We start from the raw sequence: 20,710 nt of genomic DNA on the forward strand, positions 1-20,710 counted from the left end.
GAAAAGAAAAAAAAACGCATACATATAAATAAATATACATAAAAATAAACATACATGCAATATGTACCCATTTAAAGAGTTTTTTTTTGTTTTGTTTTTTTGTTTTTTTTGTTAATTAAAACAATGTAAAAAAAAGATAGGATATTTTTGAAAAATAAGAAAGAAAACTAATGGGCACAAAAGAAATAAATAAAAGTCAATTGTAATTTCTGCGCGCCTTAAAATAAGCATACAAAAAGTATTTTGTTGAAAAGGAAAATTAAAAAGGTGTTTTTAAAAAAAAGTGACTTTTTTTCTTTTTTTTTTAGTTTTTTTCTTTTTTTTTTGTTTTATTTCAGCAAAAGTATTAGTTACACATTAGTAGGTTAAAGTGTTAATAATACAAATAAAATGGATACAGTTTAACGTCTTGTCCAGGACCAATTTTTTTTTTTTTTTTTTATTAGAAATTTATGTACATACAGGACCGTGAAAAAAAAAAATTATTCAGTCGAATCCCCCAACAAGTTTTGAGAAAAAACGCTTAAACTTTATTCTTGTTGCGGGTTTCGTGAATACATCAGCGATATTTTGTTCTGATGATATGTAATTCAAAATAATGGATTCCTTTTTCACTTCGTTTTTATGAAATAGTATTTTATATCTATATGTTTAGATCTTTGGTTGACTATCGTGTTCTGTGCTAAGACTATACTGGCTTGATTATCACAATTAATTACTACGGGGCTTGTAATCAATTCTGGCTCTAAAATAGTCTTCAGGATATTTTTTTCCTGGGTTGTGTGTGTGATCGCGATAAATTCTGCTTTACACGTAGAGAGAGATACAATCTGTTGCTTTTTAGATTTCCATGAAAGAATAGGCCCATTTTCTGAGAGCCTGAAATAATATCCAGATATACTTTTTTGATCTTCATCGTTTCCCCAACCTGAATTCAAAAAACCTTCTAATTTTAGGGGATTTCTTGATTTTCTAAATACTAACTTCTGTTCTTTAGTTCCTTTTAAATAACGCAGGACTTGCTTAGCTCTGTTTAAATCCTTCATTGTCGGTCGTGATAATTTTTGTGACAGTTTTGTTACTGTATAGCATATGTCGGGCCTGGTCGCAGTCATTAAGTATACAAGACTACCTATAATTTCACAGTATTGTTTGTCATTTATTATTTTAGATTCTGTGTGTATATTTTTATTAATATAATTTCCGACCGGTGTAGAGCATTTCTTGCACTCTCCCATTCCAAATTTTAATAGTATTTTGTCGATGTATCTCGATTGATTCATCGTAACAAGTCCTTTGCTTTGAGTAAATTCTATCCCCAAAAACCATGATATTTTGCCAAGATCTGTCATTTTTAATCTTTTACTTAATTTGTTCTTAACATCGGTTAACATTATGTCACAATTTGGTACGATTAATATATCATCGACCCACAAAACCAAAATCAGTAGTTTATCGTCTTCGTGTTGGGTATATAAACAGGGTCTACAGCACATTGTCTAAATTGTTGTTTAATAATATAATCATGAAATACTGTATTCCAACACTGAGCACTCTGCTTTAGACCATATAATGACTTGTTAAGTTGCTACACGCTATTTTTATTTTTCATTATAAATCCCTCTAGAGGAGTAATATAAATTTCACAGTCTATTGGGGCATTCAAATAAGCATTTTTTACGTCCATTTGATGGATGTTTAGGTCATTTTGTGATGCGATTTGCAGTAAAATTCTGATTTTCGTTAGGTTTGTGGTCGGTGAAAATGTAGAAAAATATTCTATACCGTAAATCTGAGATTACCCTCTAGCAACAAATCTAGCTTTGTACTGTTCTACGCCTGATACTGTAGTCTTTTTGTAAAGACCCATCTTGTAGAAATAACATGTTTATCTTTTGGGAGAAGCACTACCGTATAGGTATCATTTTCGGTTAAGGCATCTATTTCTTTTTTCATGGCAATTTTCCATTCATCACGATGTTCTGAATTAATTGCTTCATTAAAGCTTTTTGGCGCATTTTCCATTGAATAGCAATAGTCGATTTGATAATCTTTTATATTGTCGACCACAAAAAATCGGGTCGCCTTCTATTTCTTTTGGGATATCTTTCGTCTTTATCATCATCATCATCATCATCATCATCATCATGGATACTCTTGTCTCCGTCATTTTTATTGTCTTCGTTTGTTTTAATTATTTGAGGGAATATAATTTCATCTTCTTCATATGACGGGTTTTCGTCTGTAAACTTAAACGTGTCTGTGAATTTTACACATCGGATTCTTTTTATTTTATTTTTTCTGGAAAAAATACTAAATTGACTGGACTGTTTTTATCGTATCCAAGAAATATACCTCTGTCAGCTTTAATATTCAATTTACTCGTTTTATCTATGTATGCGAAGCAAGTTGAACCAAATATATGCATTCTGCTTAAATTTGTTTTTTTACCACAGAAAGATTCATATGGAGTTTTAGATAGTGTTTTGTTAAAGCACCTGTTGCGTATATAGGCTGCCGCCATAAGTGCATACGTTCAGAGGTTTTTAGGGAGTTTTGATTCAATGAGTAGGCATCTTGCCATTTCAAAAAAGTGTCCGCCACGCACGTTCAGCAGTCCCGTTTTGGTGTGGCGATCTAGGAGCTGATTTTTCATGCCTGATATGATGGTTAATTAGTAAAAGTTCAAAGTCTTTATTGGTGAATTCCGTACTGTTGTCAGAGCGAATACACTTGACTTCACCGTAGGAAGTCATGTCGGCTAGATATTTTTTAGTTGCTAGCAGGGTATCAGATTTGTTCTTTAAAAAGTAAACCATTATTAAACCTGAATGGTCATCTACGAAATTCAACACATATCTATAATGTTCTCTGACCATCGGTTCCACAGGACCATTCAAGTCACAATGCACCATTGATAGGATTTTTTTGGCCTTCTTGTCTGGTATCTTGCTTTGATAGTTTGTCATTTTCCCTTGCGTACAGACGTTGCAGTTGAATAATTTTGATGTTTGTATTTTCATTCCATCAACTACAGTCGGCAACTTTTTTGATATCAGGAATATTGCAGTGTCCAAGAATTTTATGCCATGTCTATAGATCATGGCAGGCGGTTTTCGATGGGACTACGCTATTTAAATAATATAGTCTTCTATTTTCTTTAATGTCGAATACAGTTCCATTCGAGTATACCAGTTTTGATTTATTGGGGCTAAAGTTTATATTTGCACCTTGTTTTGTGGCAGCTTGTACAGAAAATATATTTTGTTTAAATTTTGGGATTAGAAGAGCATTTTCTATAATACAGAAACACAGTTCACCTTTATTGTTCTTTAGCGAGAAACTCTTGTGATTAGGTCGTCCACAATTATAGCAAATAATTTTTTTACTTTTCTTAGGAGAAAAATTGTTTTTGGCAAAGTTGCGGTTTTTATTCCTGGCATGGGTATAATTTAATTTTGGTGTTTTTATGTGTGTATTTTTAAATTTCATGATATTTGTGGATTCGTTTTTTTCTGTGATCATTTTTTCAGTTTCTTCGTAACTTCTGAGTGCTACCTTGAATTGGCTAAAAGTCATGGGTTTTTCTTTTTGGGTTATCACGGTGGTAAATGGCTTGAAATCACTTGGTAATCCCTTAAGGACCATGGAAATTAACAGACTGTCACTTATAACTTCACCAGACATTTTTAAAGAATTTGCAGTCGTTTCGGCTCTTATAATATAATCAGTAATAGTTTCGGCTTCCATTCGTTTAAGAGAGGTCAGTTCAGTGTATAAAGAAATAATTTTGGGTTTTCCTTTTGATAACTAATGCTCTCTCAATATGTTCAATGATTTGCAGCCATCATCCAGGGCTTCTCTCATTACCAGTGATGGACTTCGGTCATCTAAACACTGTATTAATTCCATAAAGACAGTTGCGTTCTTTTCAATGCAGTCGGGGTCGTTTCTGTTTTCAGGTTGTGTTTGAAGTACTTTGTGTACCTTTTGGATTCGTAGATATCCTAGAAATTTAACTTGCCACAATTCTAATTTTGATTCGGATCCATCGAAATAAAGACGCACGATGGGCACATAACTTCTAGAAGCCATGTTTAGTTTCAGAACAGTTTCCGATGGTTTGTTGTTCTAAACAAGTCTTGAGAGGTGACTGTTTTGTAGTAGACAGAACAGTTTCTGATGGTTCGTTGTTACACACAAGTCCTGAGAGGTGACTGGTTTGCAGTAGACAGTTCCACAGAGCAAAATATTCTTACCGTGTCGAGACGGAAAAAACATGCAAAATTGCTACAGAAAAGGTTTAATATTTATGGAGCAATTCTGGTTTCTGATTGGTTGGTAGCAGAACGTGAATTAATTCGATTCGTCAGTTCCTAGCAGCATCGTTTATAAATAGAATTGTCCGACTGTGTGGGATCATACCCCATTACACATCCAAAATATTGCAACACAGTATGTATTTGTGGAGAAGTGGACGCACACACAGTGAACATTATTTAGATACGGCTGATTGAACATGACAGAGTTATTCCTTTTTCCGATTTTTCTGGATATCTTTTCCATTTGCTGAGCAGTCTTTTTAATTTCGGCAAGCATATTCTATAGAATGGCACCCAAAGGTTGTTGTTCGGCCATATTTTTTTCTCAAGCGCTTTCTATCGGTGCATCCAATTATCGTCAGGAGCAATTGTTGTTGTTTTCTTTTCCTTTGAGGCTTGGTGTATTTATAATTTTTTAATGAACATTATATATATACATGCAGAACAATGAATATTTCTATACTATGTATACAAACATTCATTAGATATCAAAGACACTGTGATATACACCACTAGATGATTAACACAAGTAAGAAATACAGATATGTGTGTGTGTGTGTATATATATATATATATATATATATATATATATACGCACACACATTCACCGGCTACATAACAACACCCCTAGATCAAAAATCTGATCTCAGGAGAGAGGGAGAGAAATTAAATTGTTGTGAAAGTAACCAAATAGGAAAAATATTTAAAAAGTTAAAAATTAAGCTATGCAAAATCGGTATCATATTCTTTACTCTTTCAGTATCAAACGTATAAATAACATGTATTGTTTTAACAGACGTAGTATTGAAAAATATAGAAGTATTGATTCTTTTGACAGCCCAAATATATACGTACACAACCCTGCTTAGAAGGTTAAAACCCTGTTTTAAAAGTTTATTTGTAAGCAATTGTTTAAAGTAAGAGTTTTTTTGTTTCCTAAAGTTTGTTTATGTTTGTAGAGGCTGACCACGCAGACACAACTGTTACTATCGGCTTTGATAAAGATGACATCAGATTGGGCAAATATGGGATCACCCTGTTTGATTTGGGTGGAGGCAAAAAGATCCGAGACATTTGGAAGAATTACTTAGCTGAAGTACATGGAATAATCTTTGTTGTTGATGCCAGTACATTTACTAGAATGGAAGAGACAAAAGAAGTTCTTGAAACTCTTCTAGAGCATCCGTCTATGTCTGGAAAACCAATGTTGCTGTGAGTCTTTGCTTTTTTTTTTTTTTTTGTCTTTTATATTTCCTTTTTTATTCTTAGGTTATTGTTGATTCTGGTTCATCATAGAACACAGATTGCTTGCTGGAAAGAGGTCAACTCTTCACCTTTAACTTCTTTATAGTAGAATGCTTATTTAAAAAATCAGCCAGCAGAATTCAAAGAAGATATATATTTTTTTATTTGTTTAATTTAAAAAGTATACCAGTAAATTCAATTGTTGCAAGTAGTATCTGCTTGATTATGATAAAAAAAAATATCAAAGAATAAAATCTATTTTTTAAAAATAAAAACGCATTTTGGTAAACGATGAGTTCAAAGGGGTAAATATAATGTAATAAAAAAAAATGCTTATCTATAAAATTATAAAACTCTGTGGATCGTGCGGGCATCCTTTCTTGCTTCTTGTATTATAATAAAGTTGTATTCCTACCTGTTTGTTTGTTTGTTTGTTCACAATGTAATTAATAAGTACAAAAGGTGCACTGTTTCACAAATTAATTTTCATACTGAAAACAAACTTGTATATGATTTCATTTCAACATGATTTCTATATATATACTCTGTATTCAAAAGAAATTCATTTCAACATGATTTCTATATATATATACTCTGTATTCAAAAGAAATTCATTTCAATATGATTTCTATATATATACTCTGTATTCAAAAGAAATTCATTTCAACATGATTTCTATATATATACTCTGTATTCAAAAGAAATTCATTTCAACATGATTTCTATATATATATACTCTGTATTCAAAAGAAATTCATTTCAATATGATTTCTATATATATACTCTGTATTCAAAAGAAATTCATTTCAACATGATTTCTATATATATACTCTGTATTCAAAAGAAATTCATTTCAATATGATTTCTATATATATACTCTGTATTCAAAAGAAATTCATTTCAATATGATTTCTATATATATATATACTCTGTATTCAAAAGAAATTCATTTCAATATGATTTCTATATATATACTCTGTATTCAAAAGAAATTCATTTCAACATGATTTCTATATATATATATACTCTGTATTCAAAAGAAATTCATTTCAATATGATTTCTATATATATACTCTGTATTCAAAAGAAATTCATTTCAACATGATTTCTATATATATACTCTGTATTCAAAAGAAATTCATTTCAATATGATTTCTATATATATACTCTGTATTCAAAAGAAATTCATTTCAATATGATTTCTATATATATACTCTGTATTCAAAAGAAATTCATTTCAACATGATTTCTATATATATATATACTCTGTATTCAAAAGAAATTCATTTCAATATGATTTCTATATATATACTCTGTATTCAAAAGAAATTCATTTCAACATGATTTCTATATATATATACTCTGTATTCAAAAGAAATTCATTTCAATATGATTTCTATATATATACTCTGTATTCAAAAGAAATTCATTTCAACATGATTTCTATATATATACTCTGTATTCAAAAGAAATTCATTTCAATATGATTTCTATATATATACTCTGTATTCAAAAGAAATTCATTTCAATATGATTTCTATATATATATATACTCTGTATTCAAAAGAAATTCATTTCAATATGATTTCTATATATATACTCTGTATTCAAAAGAAATTCATTTCAACATGATTTCTATATATATATATACTCTGTATTCAAAAGAAATTCATTTCAATATGATTTCTATATATATACTCTGTATTCAAAAGAAATTCATTTCAACATGATTTCTATATATATACTCTGTATTCAAAAGAAATTCATTTCAACATGATTTCTATATATATACTCTGTATTCAAAAGAAATTCATTTCAATATGATTTCTATATATATACTCTGTATTCAAAAGAAATTCATTTCAACATGATTTCTATATATATACTCTGTATTCAAAAGAAATTCATTTCAATATGATTTCTATATATATATTCTGTATTCAAAAGAAATTCATTTCAATATGATTTCTATATATATACTCTGTATTCAAAAGAAATTCATTTCAACATGATTTCTATATATATACTCTGTATTCAAAAGAAATTCATTTCAACATGATTTCTATATATATACTCTGTAGTCAAAAGAAATTCATTTCAACATGATTTCTATATATATACTCTGTAGTCAAAAGAAATTCATTTCAATATGATTTCTATATATATACTCTGTATTCAAAAGAAATTCATTTCAACATGATTTCTATATATATACTCTGTAGTCAAAAGAAATTCATTTCAACATGATTTCTATATATATACTCTGTATTCAAAAGAAATTCATTTCAACATGATTTCTATATATATACTCTGTATTCAAAAGAAATTCATTTCAACATGATTTCTATATATATACTCTGTATTCAAAAGAAATTCATTTCAACATGATTTCTATATATATACTCTGTATTCAAAAGAAATTCATTTCAACATGATTTCTATATATATACTCTGTATTCAAAAGAAATTCATTTCAACATGATTTCTATATATATACTCTGTATTCAAAAGAAATTCATTTCAACATGATTTCTATATATATACTCTGTATTCAAAAGAAATTCATTTCAACATGATTTCTATATATATATACTCTGTATTCAAAAGAAATTCATTTCAACATGATTTCTATATATATATACTCTGTATTCAAAAGAAATTCATTTCAACATGATTTCTATATATATACTCTGTATTCAAAAGAAATTCATTTCAACATGATTTCTATATATATACTCTGTATTCAAAAGAAATTCATTTCAACATGATTTCTATATATATACTCTGTATTCAAAAGAAATTCATTTCAACATGATTTCTATATATATACTCTGTATTCAAAAGAAATTCATTTCAACATGATTTCTATATATATACTCTGTATTCAAAAGAAATTCATTTCAACATGATTTCTATATATATACTCTGTAGTGAAAAGAAATTCATTTCAACATGATTTCTATATATATACTCTGTATTCAAAAGAAATTCATTTCAACATGATTTCTATATATATACTCTGTATTCAAAAGAAATTCATTTCAACATGATTTCTATATATATACTCTGTATTCAAAAGAAATTCATTTCAACATGATTTCTATATATATACTCTGTATTCAAAAGAAATTCATTTCAACATGATTTCTATATATATACTCTGTATTCAAAAGAAATTCATTTCAACATGATTTCTATATATATACTCTGTATTCAAAAGAAATTCATTTCAACATGATTTCTATATATATACTCTGTATTCAAAAGAAATTCATTTCAACATGATTTCTATATATATACTCTGTATTCAAAAGAAATTCATTTCAACATGATTTCTATATATATACTCTGTATTCAAAAGAAATTCATTTCAACATGATTTCTATATATATACTCTGTATTCAAAAGAAATTCATTTCAACATGATTTCTATATATATACTCTGTAGTGAAAAGAAATTCATTTCAACATGATTTCTATATATATACTCTGTATTCAAAAGAAATTCATTTCAACATGATTTCTATATATATACTCTGTATTCAAAAGAAATTCATTTCAACATGATTTCTATATATATACTCTGTATTCAAAAGAAATTCATTTCAACATGATTTCTATATATATACTCTGTATTCAAAAGAAATTCATTTCAACATGATTTCTATATATATACTCTGTATTCAAAAGAAATTCATTTCAACATGATTTCTATATATATATACTCTGTATTCAAAAGAAATTCATTTCAACATGATTTCTATATATATACTCTGTATTCAAAAGAAATTCATTTCAACATGATTTCTATATATATACTCTGTATTCAAAAGAAATTCATTTCAACATGATTTCTATATATATACTCTGTATTCAAAAGAAATTCATTTCAACATGATTTCTATATATATATACTCTGTATTCAAAAGAAATTCATTTCAACATGATTTCTATATATATATACTCTGTATTCAAAAGAAATTCATTTCAACATGATTTCTATATATATACTCTGTATTCAAAAGAAATTCATTTCAACATGATTTCTATATATATACTCTGTATTCAAAAGAAATTCATTTCAACATGATTTCTATATATATACTCTGTATTCAAAAGAAATTCATTTCAACATGATTTCTATATATATACTCTGTATTCAAAAGAAATTCATTTCAACATGATTTCTATATATATACTCTGTATTCAAAAGAAATTCATTTCAACATGATTTCTATATATATACTCTGTAGTGAAAAGAAATTCATTTCAACATGATTTCTATATATATACTCTGTATTCAAAAGAAATTCATTTCAACATGATTTCTATATATATACTCTGTATTCAAAAGAAATTCATTTCAACATGATTTCTATATATATACTCTGTATTCAAAAGAAATTCATTTCAACATGATTTCTATATATATACTCTGTATTCAAAAGAAATTCATTTCAACATGATTTCTATATATATACTCTGTATTCAAAAGAAATTCATTTCAACATGATTTCTATATATATATACTCTGTATTCAAAAGAAATTCATTTCAATATGATTTCTATATATATACTCTGTATTCAAAAGAAATTCATTTCAACATGATTTCTATATATATACTCTGTATTCAAAAGAAATTCATTTCAACATGATTTCTATATATATACTCTGTATTCAAAAGAAATTCATTTCAACATGATTTCTATATATATACTCTGTATTCAAAAGAAATTCATTTCAACATGATTTCTATATATATACTCTGTATTCAAAAGAAATTCATTTCAACATGATTTCTATATATATACTCTGTATTCAAAAGAAATTCATTTCAACATGATTTCTATATATATACTCTGTAGTGAAAAGAAATTCATTTCAACATGATTTCTATATATATACTCTGTATTAAAAAGAAATTCATTTCAACATGATTTCTATATATATACTCTGTATTCAAAAGAAATTCATTTCAACATGATTTCTATATATATACTCTGTATTCAAAAGAAATTCATTTCAACATGATTTCTATATATATACTCTGTATTCAAAAGAAATTCATTTCAACATGATTTCTATATATATATACTCTGTATTCAAAAGAAATTCATTTCAATATGATTTCTATATATATACTCTGTATTCAAAAGAAATTCATTTCAACATGTTTTCTATATATATACTCTGTATTCAAAAGAAATTCATTTCAACATGATTTCTATATATATACTCTGTATTCAAAAGAAATTCATTTCAACATGATTTCTATATATATACTCTGTATTCAAAAGAAATTCATTTCAACATGATTTCTATATATATACTCTGTATTCAAAAGAAATTCATTTCAACATGATTTCTATATATATACTCTGTATTCAAAAGAAATTCATCTCAACATGATTTCTATATATATACTCTGTATTCAAAAGAAATTCATTTCAATATGATTTCTATATATATACTCTGTATTCAAAAGAAATTCATTTCAACATGATTTCTATATATATACTCTGTATTCAAAAGAAATTCATTTCAACATGATTTCTATATATATACTCTGTATTCAAAAGAAATTCATTTCAACATGATTTCTATATATATACTCTGTATTCAAAAGAAATTCATTTCAACATGATTTCTATATATATACTCTGTATTCAAAAGAAATTCATTTCAACATGATTTCTATATATATACTCTGTATTCAAAAGAAATTCATTTCAACATGATTTCTATATATATACTCTGTAGTCAAAAGAAATTCATTTCAACATGATTTCTATATATATACTCTGTATTCAAAAGAAATTCATTTCAACATGATTTCTATATATATACTCTGTATTCAAAAGAAATTCATTTCAACATGATTTCTATATATATACTCTGTATTCAAAAGAAATTCATTTCAACATGATTTCTATATATATACTCTGTATTCAAAAGAAATTCATTTCAACATGATTTCTATATATATACTCTGTAGTCAAAAGAAATTCATTTCAACATGATTTCTATATATATACTCTGTAGTCAAAAGAAATTCATTTCAACATGATTTCTATATATATATATACTCTGTATTCAAAAGAAATTCATTTCAACATGATTTCTATATATATATACTCTGTATTCAAAAGAAATTCATTTCAACATGATTTCTATATATATACTCTGTATTCAAAAGAAATTCATTTCAACATGATTTCTATATATATACTCTGTAGTCAAAAGAAATTCATTTCAACATGATTTCTATATATATACTCTGTATTCAAAAGAAATTCATTTCAACATGATTTCTATATATATACTCTGTATTCAAAAGAAATTCATTTCAACATGATTTCTATATATATACTCTGTATTCAAAAGAAATTCATTTCAACATGATTTCTATATATATACTCTGTATTCAAAAGAAATTCATTTCAACATGATTTCTATATATATACTCTGTATTCAAAAGAAATTCATTTCAACATGATTTCTATATATATACTCTGTATTCAAAAGAAATTCATTTCAACATGATTTCTATATATATACTCTGTATTCAAAAGAAATTCATTTCAACATGATTTCTATATATATACTCTGTATTCAAAAGAAATTCATTTCAACATGATTTCTATATATATACTCTGTAGTCAAAAGAAATTCATTTCAACATGATTTCTATATATATACTCTGTAGTCAAAAGAAATTCATTTCAACATGATTTCTATATATATATATACTCTGTATTCAAAAGAAATTCATTTCAACATGATTTCTATATATATATACTCTGTATTCAAAAGAAATTCATTTCAACATGATTTCTATATATATACTCTGTATTCAAAAGAAATTCATTTCAACATGATTTCTATATATATACTCTGTAGTCAAAAGAAATTCATTTCAACATGATTTCTATATATATACTCTGTATTCAAAAGAAATTCATTTCAACATGATTTCTATATATATACTCTGTATTCAAAAGAAATTCATTTCAACATGATTTCTATATATATACTCTGTATTCAAAAGAAATTCATTTCAACATGATTTCTATATATATACTCTGTATTCAAAAGAAATTCATTTCAACATGATTTCTATATATATACTCTGTATTCAAAAGAAATTCATTTCAACATGATTTCTATATATATATACTCTGTATTCAAAAGAAATCTACTTTTAATGAGTACCCTCATCTGCATATTACATTAAAAAAAACTATTTTAATAATTAGCTCGATGTTATTAATTATTTGTCGTAATAGAATCGTTTCAATTGTTCTATTTAGAAATATTATTTAAATTTGATTTATTTTAATTTATTTTAATTTAATTTATATTTAATTTATTTTCAATTATTAAAAGCTGACTGATAACGTTGGCGCTTAAAGCAAGAAGTAGACTTATTTATTAAAGCTATGAAAGTTACTTCACGTTTGATTTTCGTAGACCAAAATGAATGTGTTTTATGCTTCCCTAAATCCCACGTGTCACTTTTCATAACAACTTAGGATATTCGGTGTATCTTAAATATTTTGTGATTAATCCCTTGCTCGGCAATATGTTTCAACCGGACAATGGGATATATATATATATATATATATATATATATATATATAGAGCTAGTAAGCACTAAAAATAATTTTATGTTGTTTCTTTTTAAATATTTAATGCTGCTGAACCATTCTGACTTCAAAACTATTTAGTACAATACATGTAATCTAAGAAAAACACGTTTGAAATGTGTAAATATGCTACAATAAGCGTGATTTTTACAAAACAGTTTTACAAGATGCATTGATAGAATGGATGAGAGTTCTTAGGTTAATCAAGGTAGATGGGTCAGCAAAGAAGATATGATAAGGATGCACTAAATAAAATCATCATCATCATCATCATCATCATCATCATCATGCAGTCCGTCAATCTTGACGATGACTAGTTGGGGCCTCAGTGCTTTATCCCTCGGTGTTGGCATAGTCTCACTCCATCACCACATGACTTTCCACCTTGGCCCCAAACTTGCTTGTGCAGTCTTAAGAAAATAAGTGATAAATGAAGACCTGGCCAGAGATGAGTTAGTTTGGAAGACAATTTATAACTTGCTAACATGTTAAAGTGATGATGATTTAAAATTGTTGATTTACTTAAATTTTTTTCATGCAAAAATGTTAGTTTTTTTTAGTTTTTTGCATGCAAAAATGTTATTTTTTTAAGAAAAATTTAATTTATGTATGAATTGATAACATCACAATTTAATATCTCCCTGTGTATATAAAAGGCGAATCCTTGTTAAGTATCTTTATTCTTATTTTAGACTTGCCAATAAACAAGACAAAATGGGGGCTTTGGATGAACTGGAAGTCTGTGAAGTTCTCACCATTGAGACATTGGTCAATAAAAACCGTTGTCCATGCCGAGTGGTAACAAACATTTTTCCTTTTGTTATTTGTAGGAATTATTTTTGTGTTTTTATTTGTTTTGTTTTTGTTACTTTTGTTTTATTTTGCTTTAATCACTTGCAGAAAAAATTTTTTCTCGAATTTGATTAAATTGATTTAACAAATACATTTGAATAATCATTGTAAATATTTTAGATACATAAAATATAATCCACTTATTTTTAGAGAATCAACTCCTTTGATATGTATTACTTAACAGTAAGCAGTAGAGATTGGCTATATATCTTTTTTTATTTATATATAGGAATCTTGTTCAGCATCTTTTGGTACAGGAAAAAAAATGGATCCCAATATTGTTGATGGTCTTATGTGGCTGTGTACTGTGATAGATGAAAATTATGATACTGTCTCTGCACGTATGACCAAGGAGTTGAAAGAGCTGAACCTGCAGAAGGAAAAAGAATCTGCTGAGCGAAAAGAAAGAGTTCGTCAGATTCGAAAGGAAAGGTTTGTCTAATTGTTTCCGATATTTTCACAATGGTTATTGATATAGAATGGTGCCTAGCATAAACTGTTTAGCTTTTGTTAATGTTATCACACTTTCATTAATACACTTGGGAAGGTATGAACCCATTTCTCTATTGCATAGTAATATAGATTGTTTTACAATCTCCATTGTGAATAAATGGTTGTGGACAAAAAGCAGCTATTCACCTCTAAAGTAGTTGATGGCGATCTTTCTTCTCTTTGAAATAATAGAGGCAATTAAAAACTAAGTGGCTAACTATAGTTGAGGGTAACCCAAAGGCTTCCTTTTCATTAGCTGCTACATCCAGCGGTAAGAGAGGGTACCACTCCATTTCCAAGATTACTCGACTCGCACTTGATCCTCCTCTTATAATGCGGAGTATTTAGCAATAGTGTATCAAGTACCATTGTTTTTTTTAAGTCTTTGATATAACTTGACAGATGATTGAATCCTAGTCTGTCGGCCCATTAGCAAACACTTTTATCATTATGCTAAATGGGCTGGTCAGATATCAAGGCAATTTAAAAGAACAACAAATAACACCATTATTTGGTTCTGTGATTCAGTTTATTTCCTTGAGCAATTTACAACAATGTACATCTAGATGAGCTGCAATTTCCTGATCCTCACCCCCTTCGTAGGGATAGTGAATCTTGAAAAAGATGTCTGTTCACTTTGACATCATGTGCTCAAAAAGCAGAATTGCCACATACTTCCTCCCACACCATCATATCTTGTGATATAATCATGACTCTAGTCTATTAACTTCTAATATTAAATTTTATGCTTACTCTAGCTTTATGTGGAAAATTAACATTTTTTAACATCTTTACAAACCCATTTCTAATCTTGCTACATCTCCATCCAGCTTTAGGTGAAATCTTGATAGACAAACTAGTATAGGAGAAGAAAAACTGATATAATATCTGCAGCATGGCATATATTGTAGCTATGATCGGTTGTCATTTACCTGGTGAAGAGAGTGGGTTTTGTTTCCGAAAACAAATTAATGTGAAGATTATCTGATGATTTTGGACTGTCATCATGGAGTACCATATTTCATCTTCTAATATTGAAGATATGCAGCATCTTACATAGTCTGAAACCTTTAAGACATTCGGAGTCTTAGAGATATTCAACTATGAATTAAATTGGTATGCCAATCTAAACTTTGTTTCTAGTAAAATAATAACAAAGATTTGTATATTTGTCTTTATGTTTATTGGATCTTGAATTGAAATGGAAGTTTAGATATATGCCATATATAATACTGCATAAAGAAATTCTGCTTTCAACTTTCATCATAAAAATGTCAAGATTTTTAATTTCCAATGTTTCCATGATTGAACTTACCATTATCAGATTTAGCTCTTCAAATAAATATCATGTTCTATTAGTTATTGAGGTATATATATATATATATATATATATATATATATATATATATATATATATATATATATATATATATATATACAGAGATTTGTGTTTTATTTTTTAATAATTGTATTTCTAGTTGATTTTAATATTTAATTCTGATTGATATGTTAATTGGTTAGTCATAACCATGGGGAAGAGAAGTTTTTACCCTCACACTGGATCTACTAACTTTGCCAACCATAACACCAGGAACACATTTATTAATAGACAATTTTTCAATAGTCACCATTAGTAATTTATATTTTGAGTGTTTTCATTGGCTAATTGAAAGTATATTTTTGAAAGAAACATTTTGCAATAATAATCTACACCATGACTTGTGATAATAGCTTTTTAATAAAAATTAAATTTACTTATCTATTTGTTAACCAATTTTAGTAATTTTTATAGAAATTCTACTCCTTAGAAAATCTGGATATTCAAGCAGATCAATCTTCACAGCAACTGAATCTCTTAGTGTACTAAAAATAAGTAAGAAATGCAACTCCTCAAACAATGACTTACAAAGCCTTCTTTTACACTAAGACACAAAAATGTGACAATCTATACATCTATAAAAGTGAAAATTTCTGTCTGTGTGCGTGTGTGTGTCTGTGTATATTTCCCTACCAATTAACTCTGTCAATTTTCGGTCTAGAAACTCGAGATTTGACATAAAGAGTCTTGAGATTTGGGAAAATCTTTGTAATCGGTTTTGACCTTTGAAAATTCTACCAAACTCGGGTCTAAACACTTGAAATTTTAAATGTAGGTTACTTGGACATGAATTAAACTTTTTAATTTGATTTGAGCCTCCAAAAATAAATGTTAAGGAGTCAAAATCGGCATCAAAGTTTTAAAAAATTGACCTCTGCGATCTCTATCAAATTACTCAGCCAATTTCTGGTCTAAACATTTGAAATTTTACATAAAGAGTATTCAGAGATAGGGCAAGCTTTTTATTTGGCTTGGATCAAAAATTTGAGCTGCCAAGGGGTCAAAGTTCAAAAGATTTGACCGTTGTGAGGTCTAGCAAACTATTCAGCCAATTTTGGGTCTAAACATTTTAAATTTATACATAACGGGTATTCAGACGTGCATTTTAATCAGTTTTTGGGTGAAAATTTGGCTGCCAAAAAGTCAAAGTTGAAAGAGTTGACCTTTGCAGATTCTACCAAATTCCTCTGCCAATTTTGGGTGTAAAGATTTGAAATTTTAGATGTAAGTAACTTGGACATGGGTAAAACTTTTTATTTTGATTTGAGACCAAAATAATAAATGTTAACAAGTCAAAATTGGGGTCAAAGTTTAAAATATTTACCTCTGCATTCTCTATGAAATTACTCAGACAAATTTTGGTCTAAACATTTGAAATCTTACATAAAGTGTATTCATACATAGGGCAAGTTATGAACAGTACATAAGGCCCGAGCAAAGCCGGGCTGAACTGCTGGTGGAATAGAAAAAGAAATATATGAAGATGGTTATGAGTAAAGTTTTTTTACTGCGGAAAATGGGCAACCCTTGATGGACTTGATGACTGGACAAAAGGATGGGTTTATTCCAGAGATGAGTCACCATTACTTGAGACAAAAACAGGGTGGAGGAGTTATGATATGAGCAAGTATCATTGGAGATGGACTTATTGGTCCTATAAAAGTATCCGAAGGAATAAAAGTGACATCTGCTGCCCATTGCAATTTCTTGAGAGAATCTTTGGTGCCTTGGCTAGATGACATAAATGTTGCTCTACTAAGAAACTTTGTTTTTATGCATGACCATGCTCCTGCTCACTCCACCCATGCCACTCAAGCATTCTAAGCATCTTCGGGCATCAGATGCACAAAGTTAGCATAAAATGCTCTTTTTTTTTTCATATTATATTGTTAAAATGGGTGCGCAAGTCTGAGCAAGATACAGTCGCTAATTTTTATTTGTTTCATTTGATTTGACAGAAAACCAACAAACAAATAAAAATAACCATGTTTGGGTGAAAAACTTCTCATAGCAACAGCATAATTGAAAGATGTGTTTGGTTAATTAATTCCTATTTAAGTCACATAAATTATTTACATGTTAAAAGAATGCAGAATGCTAGTATTCATGTGCGATGTTTCCTTTCACCAACAACAGAGACAGCATTCGCTCTTGATATCAGCAGCAGCAGTAGTAGTTCTACTTTCCTTGTTCACTCTTAACACTAGCTGTAGTATTTCTTCTTTCTCTTCACAAACAACAGCCCAAAAACAGAGGTTATAGTCAGCTAACATACCTAACTTTCTGGCATAGCGCTATTGGAAACGGTCACAAGGCAAATCAGTTTCTTTAGTTTTATTCTTCTTTAATATTTCTATTGTGAAGCGATTTGTTGAAATAAAATATATAAGAAAAGGATATTATTGAAAAGTATACAATAAAAATTAACAAAATTATAAAAAGATAAAAATAACACAATTTGTCTTTATTTGCACTTTTAATAAAAAAAAAGTAAAAATAAGTTTTTATTTTATTAGAAATTTTATAAGCCATATATGTTTATGGAATTATAAAAAATAAAAATTTTCTTTTGAATTTTAAAATAAAAGTTTTTTTTATTTGAATTTATATCATAAATACATGTTTATGAAACTATAAAAATAAAAAACGATTGAAAAAAAAATGTAATAAAAAAAAGAATACATGCACAAGAGAGATATCGGCATGAGAGAACAAAGTGAAGGAACTGATTTGCTTTGTCACCACTTTTGGTAACATTACAGAAATTAGGAAGTACTTAGCTGACTATAACCAAAACAACAGGAGATAATCATTATCCATTCAAAACACATTTGAATGATATGGCATCCAAACTGATTCTCAAGATAAAGCTTACTCACTTTAAAAAAAGCTAACAGCCAACAGCATCTATTTCGCATAATCAAATGGGTTTAGGTTCGTGTCTGTGCGGTCATTGTTACCTTACAGCAGGCACATGCTAGTCATGGTCATTTATCCCTCAGACTCTCTACACCATCGCCACAATAATGATAATAAAAAAATAGTTTTATTTTGAATTTTTTTAAGTAACATTACTGAAAGGTTATTTTTGAAAAACTATATTCAGGTTCACTGATCTCAATTGATAAAAATATCACCTCGATCTTCAACTAATCAAACAATACAAAGAGTTATTTTTCTATATTGTTTTTATTACCAGAGAAAGACAAAGACTTGAATGCGGTCAGAATGCAGAAGAAGTGAATACAAAGGAAGATGAAAATCTGAAAAATGGCAACGGCAATCCTTTTCAGAGACTTAACTCTGATTATTTCTCCAAGGTGAGCTTCCATTTATAGACATATTTCTATTCAGACTAGACATACTTGCGACCCGTTGGGTCAGAACCACCATTTTTTTCACTTTGATTTCATTCAAAAATTTATGTTAAGAAAATGTCAACAAATATTATTCCTTGTCCTCTTAAAGTAATCAAATTTTGTTCATTCCATTCATGATTTTTCAATCTGTTTATAATATTTTTCATCATTCAACTGATAATCCAGCCACCTATTAGTCCTTATTTACAATTTGACTTCATTAAAAAAAACAAAAAAACTATAGAAATAATCGTTATGATATACAAACTCGTCATGAAACAAGGATGTCATATTTCAAAAATCATGTAAATGGACGAAGTAGTCTTTTTTAATATAGAAAATAATTTTTTACAATTTTTTAGTAATTAATTTTTTTGAATGCAAACAAAATATCAGTAGTCGTATTGAGCCATCGTTATTGAATTTTAACATATTCTAAAACAACATGTTGGCTCCTGGCTGCCTTGTCATGAAATTTGATTTTCTTAGTTAAAAAGAAAAACTACTTGATCAATCTACATAATTTTTAGAATATGACATCTTTGTTCTGTGATGACTATGTACATCATGATTTTTGTGTATTTTTGTTTATTTAATTAAGTCAAATTCTAAATAAGAACCAAACAATCATACAGTAATAATTAAATCTGTTAAAAATTCTATTTAAAGAAAATAATTTGGTAAAAAAAAAAGTTACAAAAAAAATCTAAAATATTCATGTAATTTAAAGATGTTCAAATTGATTTTATTGCAAAATAAAGAGTAAAAAATTTGAATGTAAGCCACTGAGTGAAACAAGATTTAAAGATAAAACGACTCCCGGGCAACATTGGGTTAGTACAGTTGGTTAATAAGATTGTGTTTTCTCAAGTAAAAGTTGTCCGTAAATTGCCTTTGCATTAAGCCATGAATCATACCTTCAAATGAAGTGAAAGGCATTATGGTAGAATTTAATTTTGTACTGAAATTAACGTGGGAAGAGAGATACTCACCAACTCATTTGTTACAGTTTCTGTGTGTGTTTTTATCTTTTGGAGTTGGAGAAGTGTTGTGAGTTTATGTCTAATAGAATCACAACCCTCAGAGTTTTTTCAACTTCTTCCATGCAAAATGCAAATTTTATATCAACAATCTGAAAAATATGCTTGAATAGAATCTCTGCAGTCATTGAATTAGAAAACACTAATAAGTAATAGTAAATTAATGAGATGTAATTTTTCAAATCGATATGCAAATTAGATTTGTTTTTTTAAAACTCTTATTCACCCCAAACATAGCATATTGCCACTTGCATGTAAAGGGCTAGTATTTGAGACCATGTCTATAGGGACAATATGTATGGAGTTGCACAGAGAGATGTCTGTTCACATTACATTTAAATTTCTGTATGTTAGTATAGTCAGGGGAGCAGGAGA

At 28.0% G+C, this 20,710-nt stretch overlaps 1 protein-coding gene across 3 annotated transcripts in view; it reads left to right on the plus strand.

The window, feature by feature from the left end:
- The window catches only part of LOC145286102 (ADP-ribosylation factor-like protein 13B), a 62,966-nt gene that overhangs the window by 26,468 nt on the left and 15,788 nt on the right, over positions 1–20,710 (plus strand). For all 3 annotated transcript variants that reach the window (XM_080134792.1, XM_080134793.1, XM_080134794.1), the window contains exons 3-6: positions 5,282–5,534; positions 13,907–14,012; positions 14,296–14,498; positions 19,136–19,256. In XM_080134792.1, the coding sequence (XP_079990918.1) occupies positions 5,282–5,534; positions 13,907–14,012; positions 14,296–14,498; positions 19,136–19,256 (683 nt within the window). The remainder of the gene's footprint in view (positions 1–5,281; positions 5,535–13,906; positions 14,013–14,295; positions 14,499–19,135; positions 19,257–20,710) is intronic.

The sequence above is a fragment of the Euprymna scolopes genome, chromosome 10 (genome assembly GCF_053919585.1).
Source record: "Euprymna scolopes isolate OS-2025 chromosome 10, ASM5391958v1, whole genome shotgun sequence".
Lineage (NCBI taxonomy): Eukaryota > Metazoa > Mollusca > Cephalopoda > Sepiida > Sepiolidae > Euprymna > Euprymna scolopes.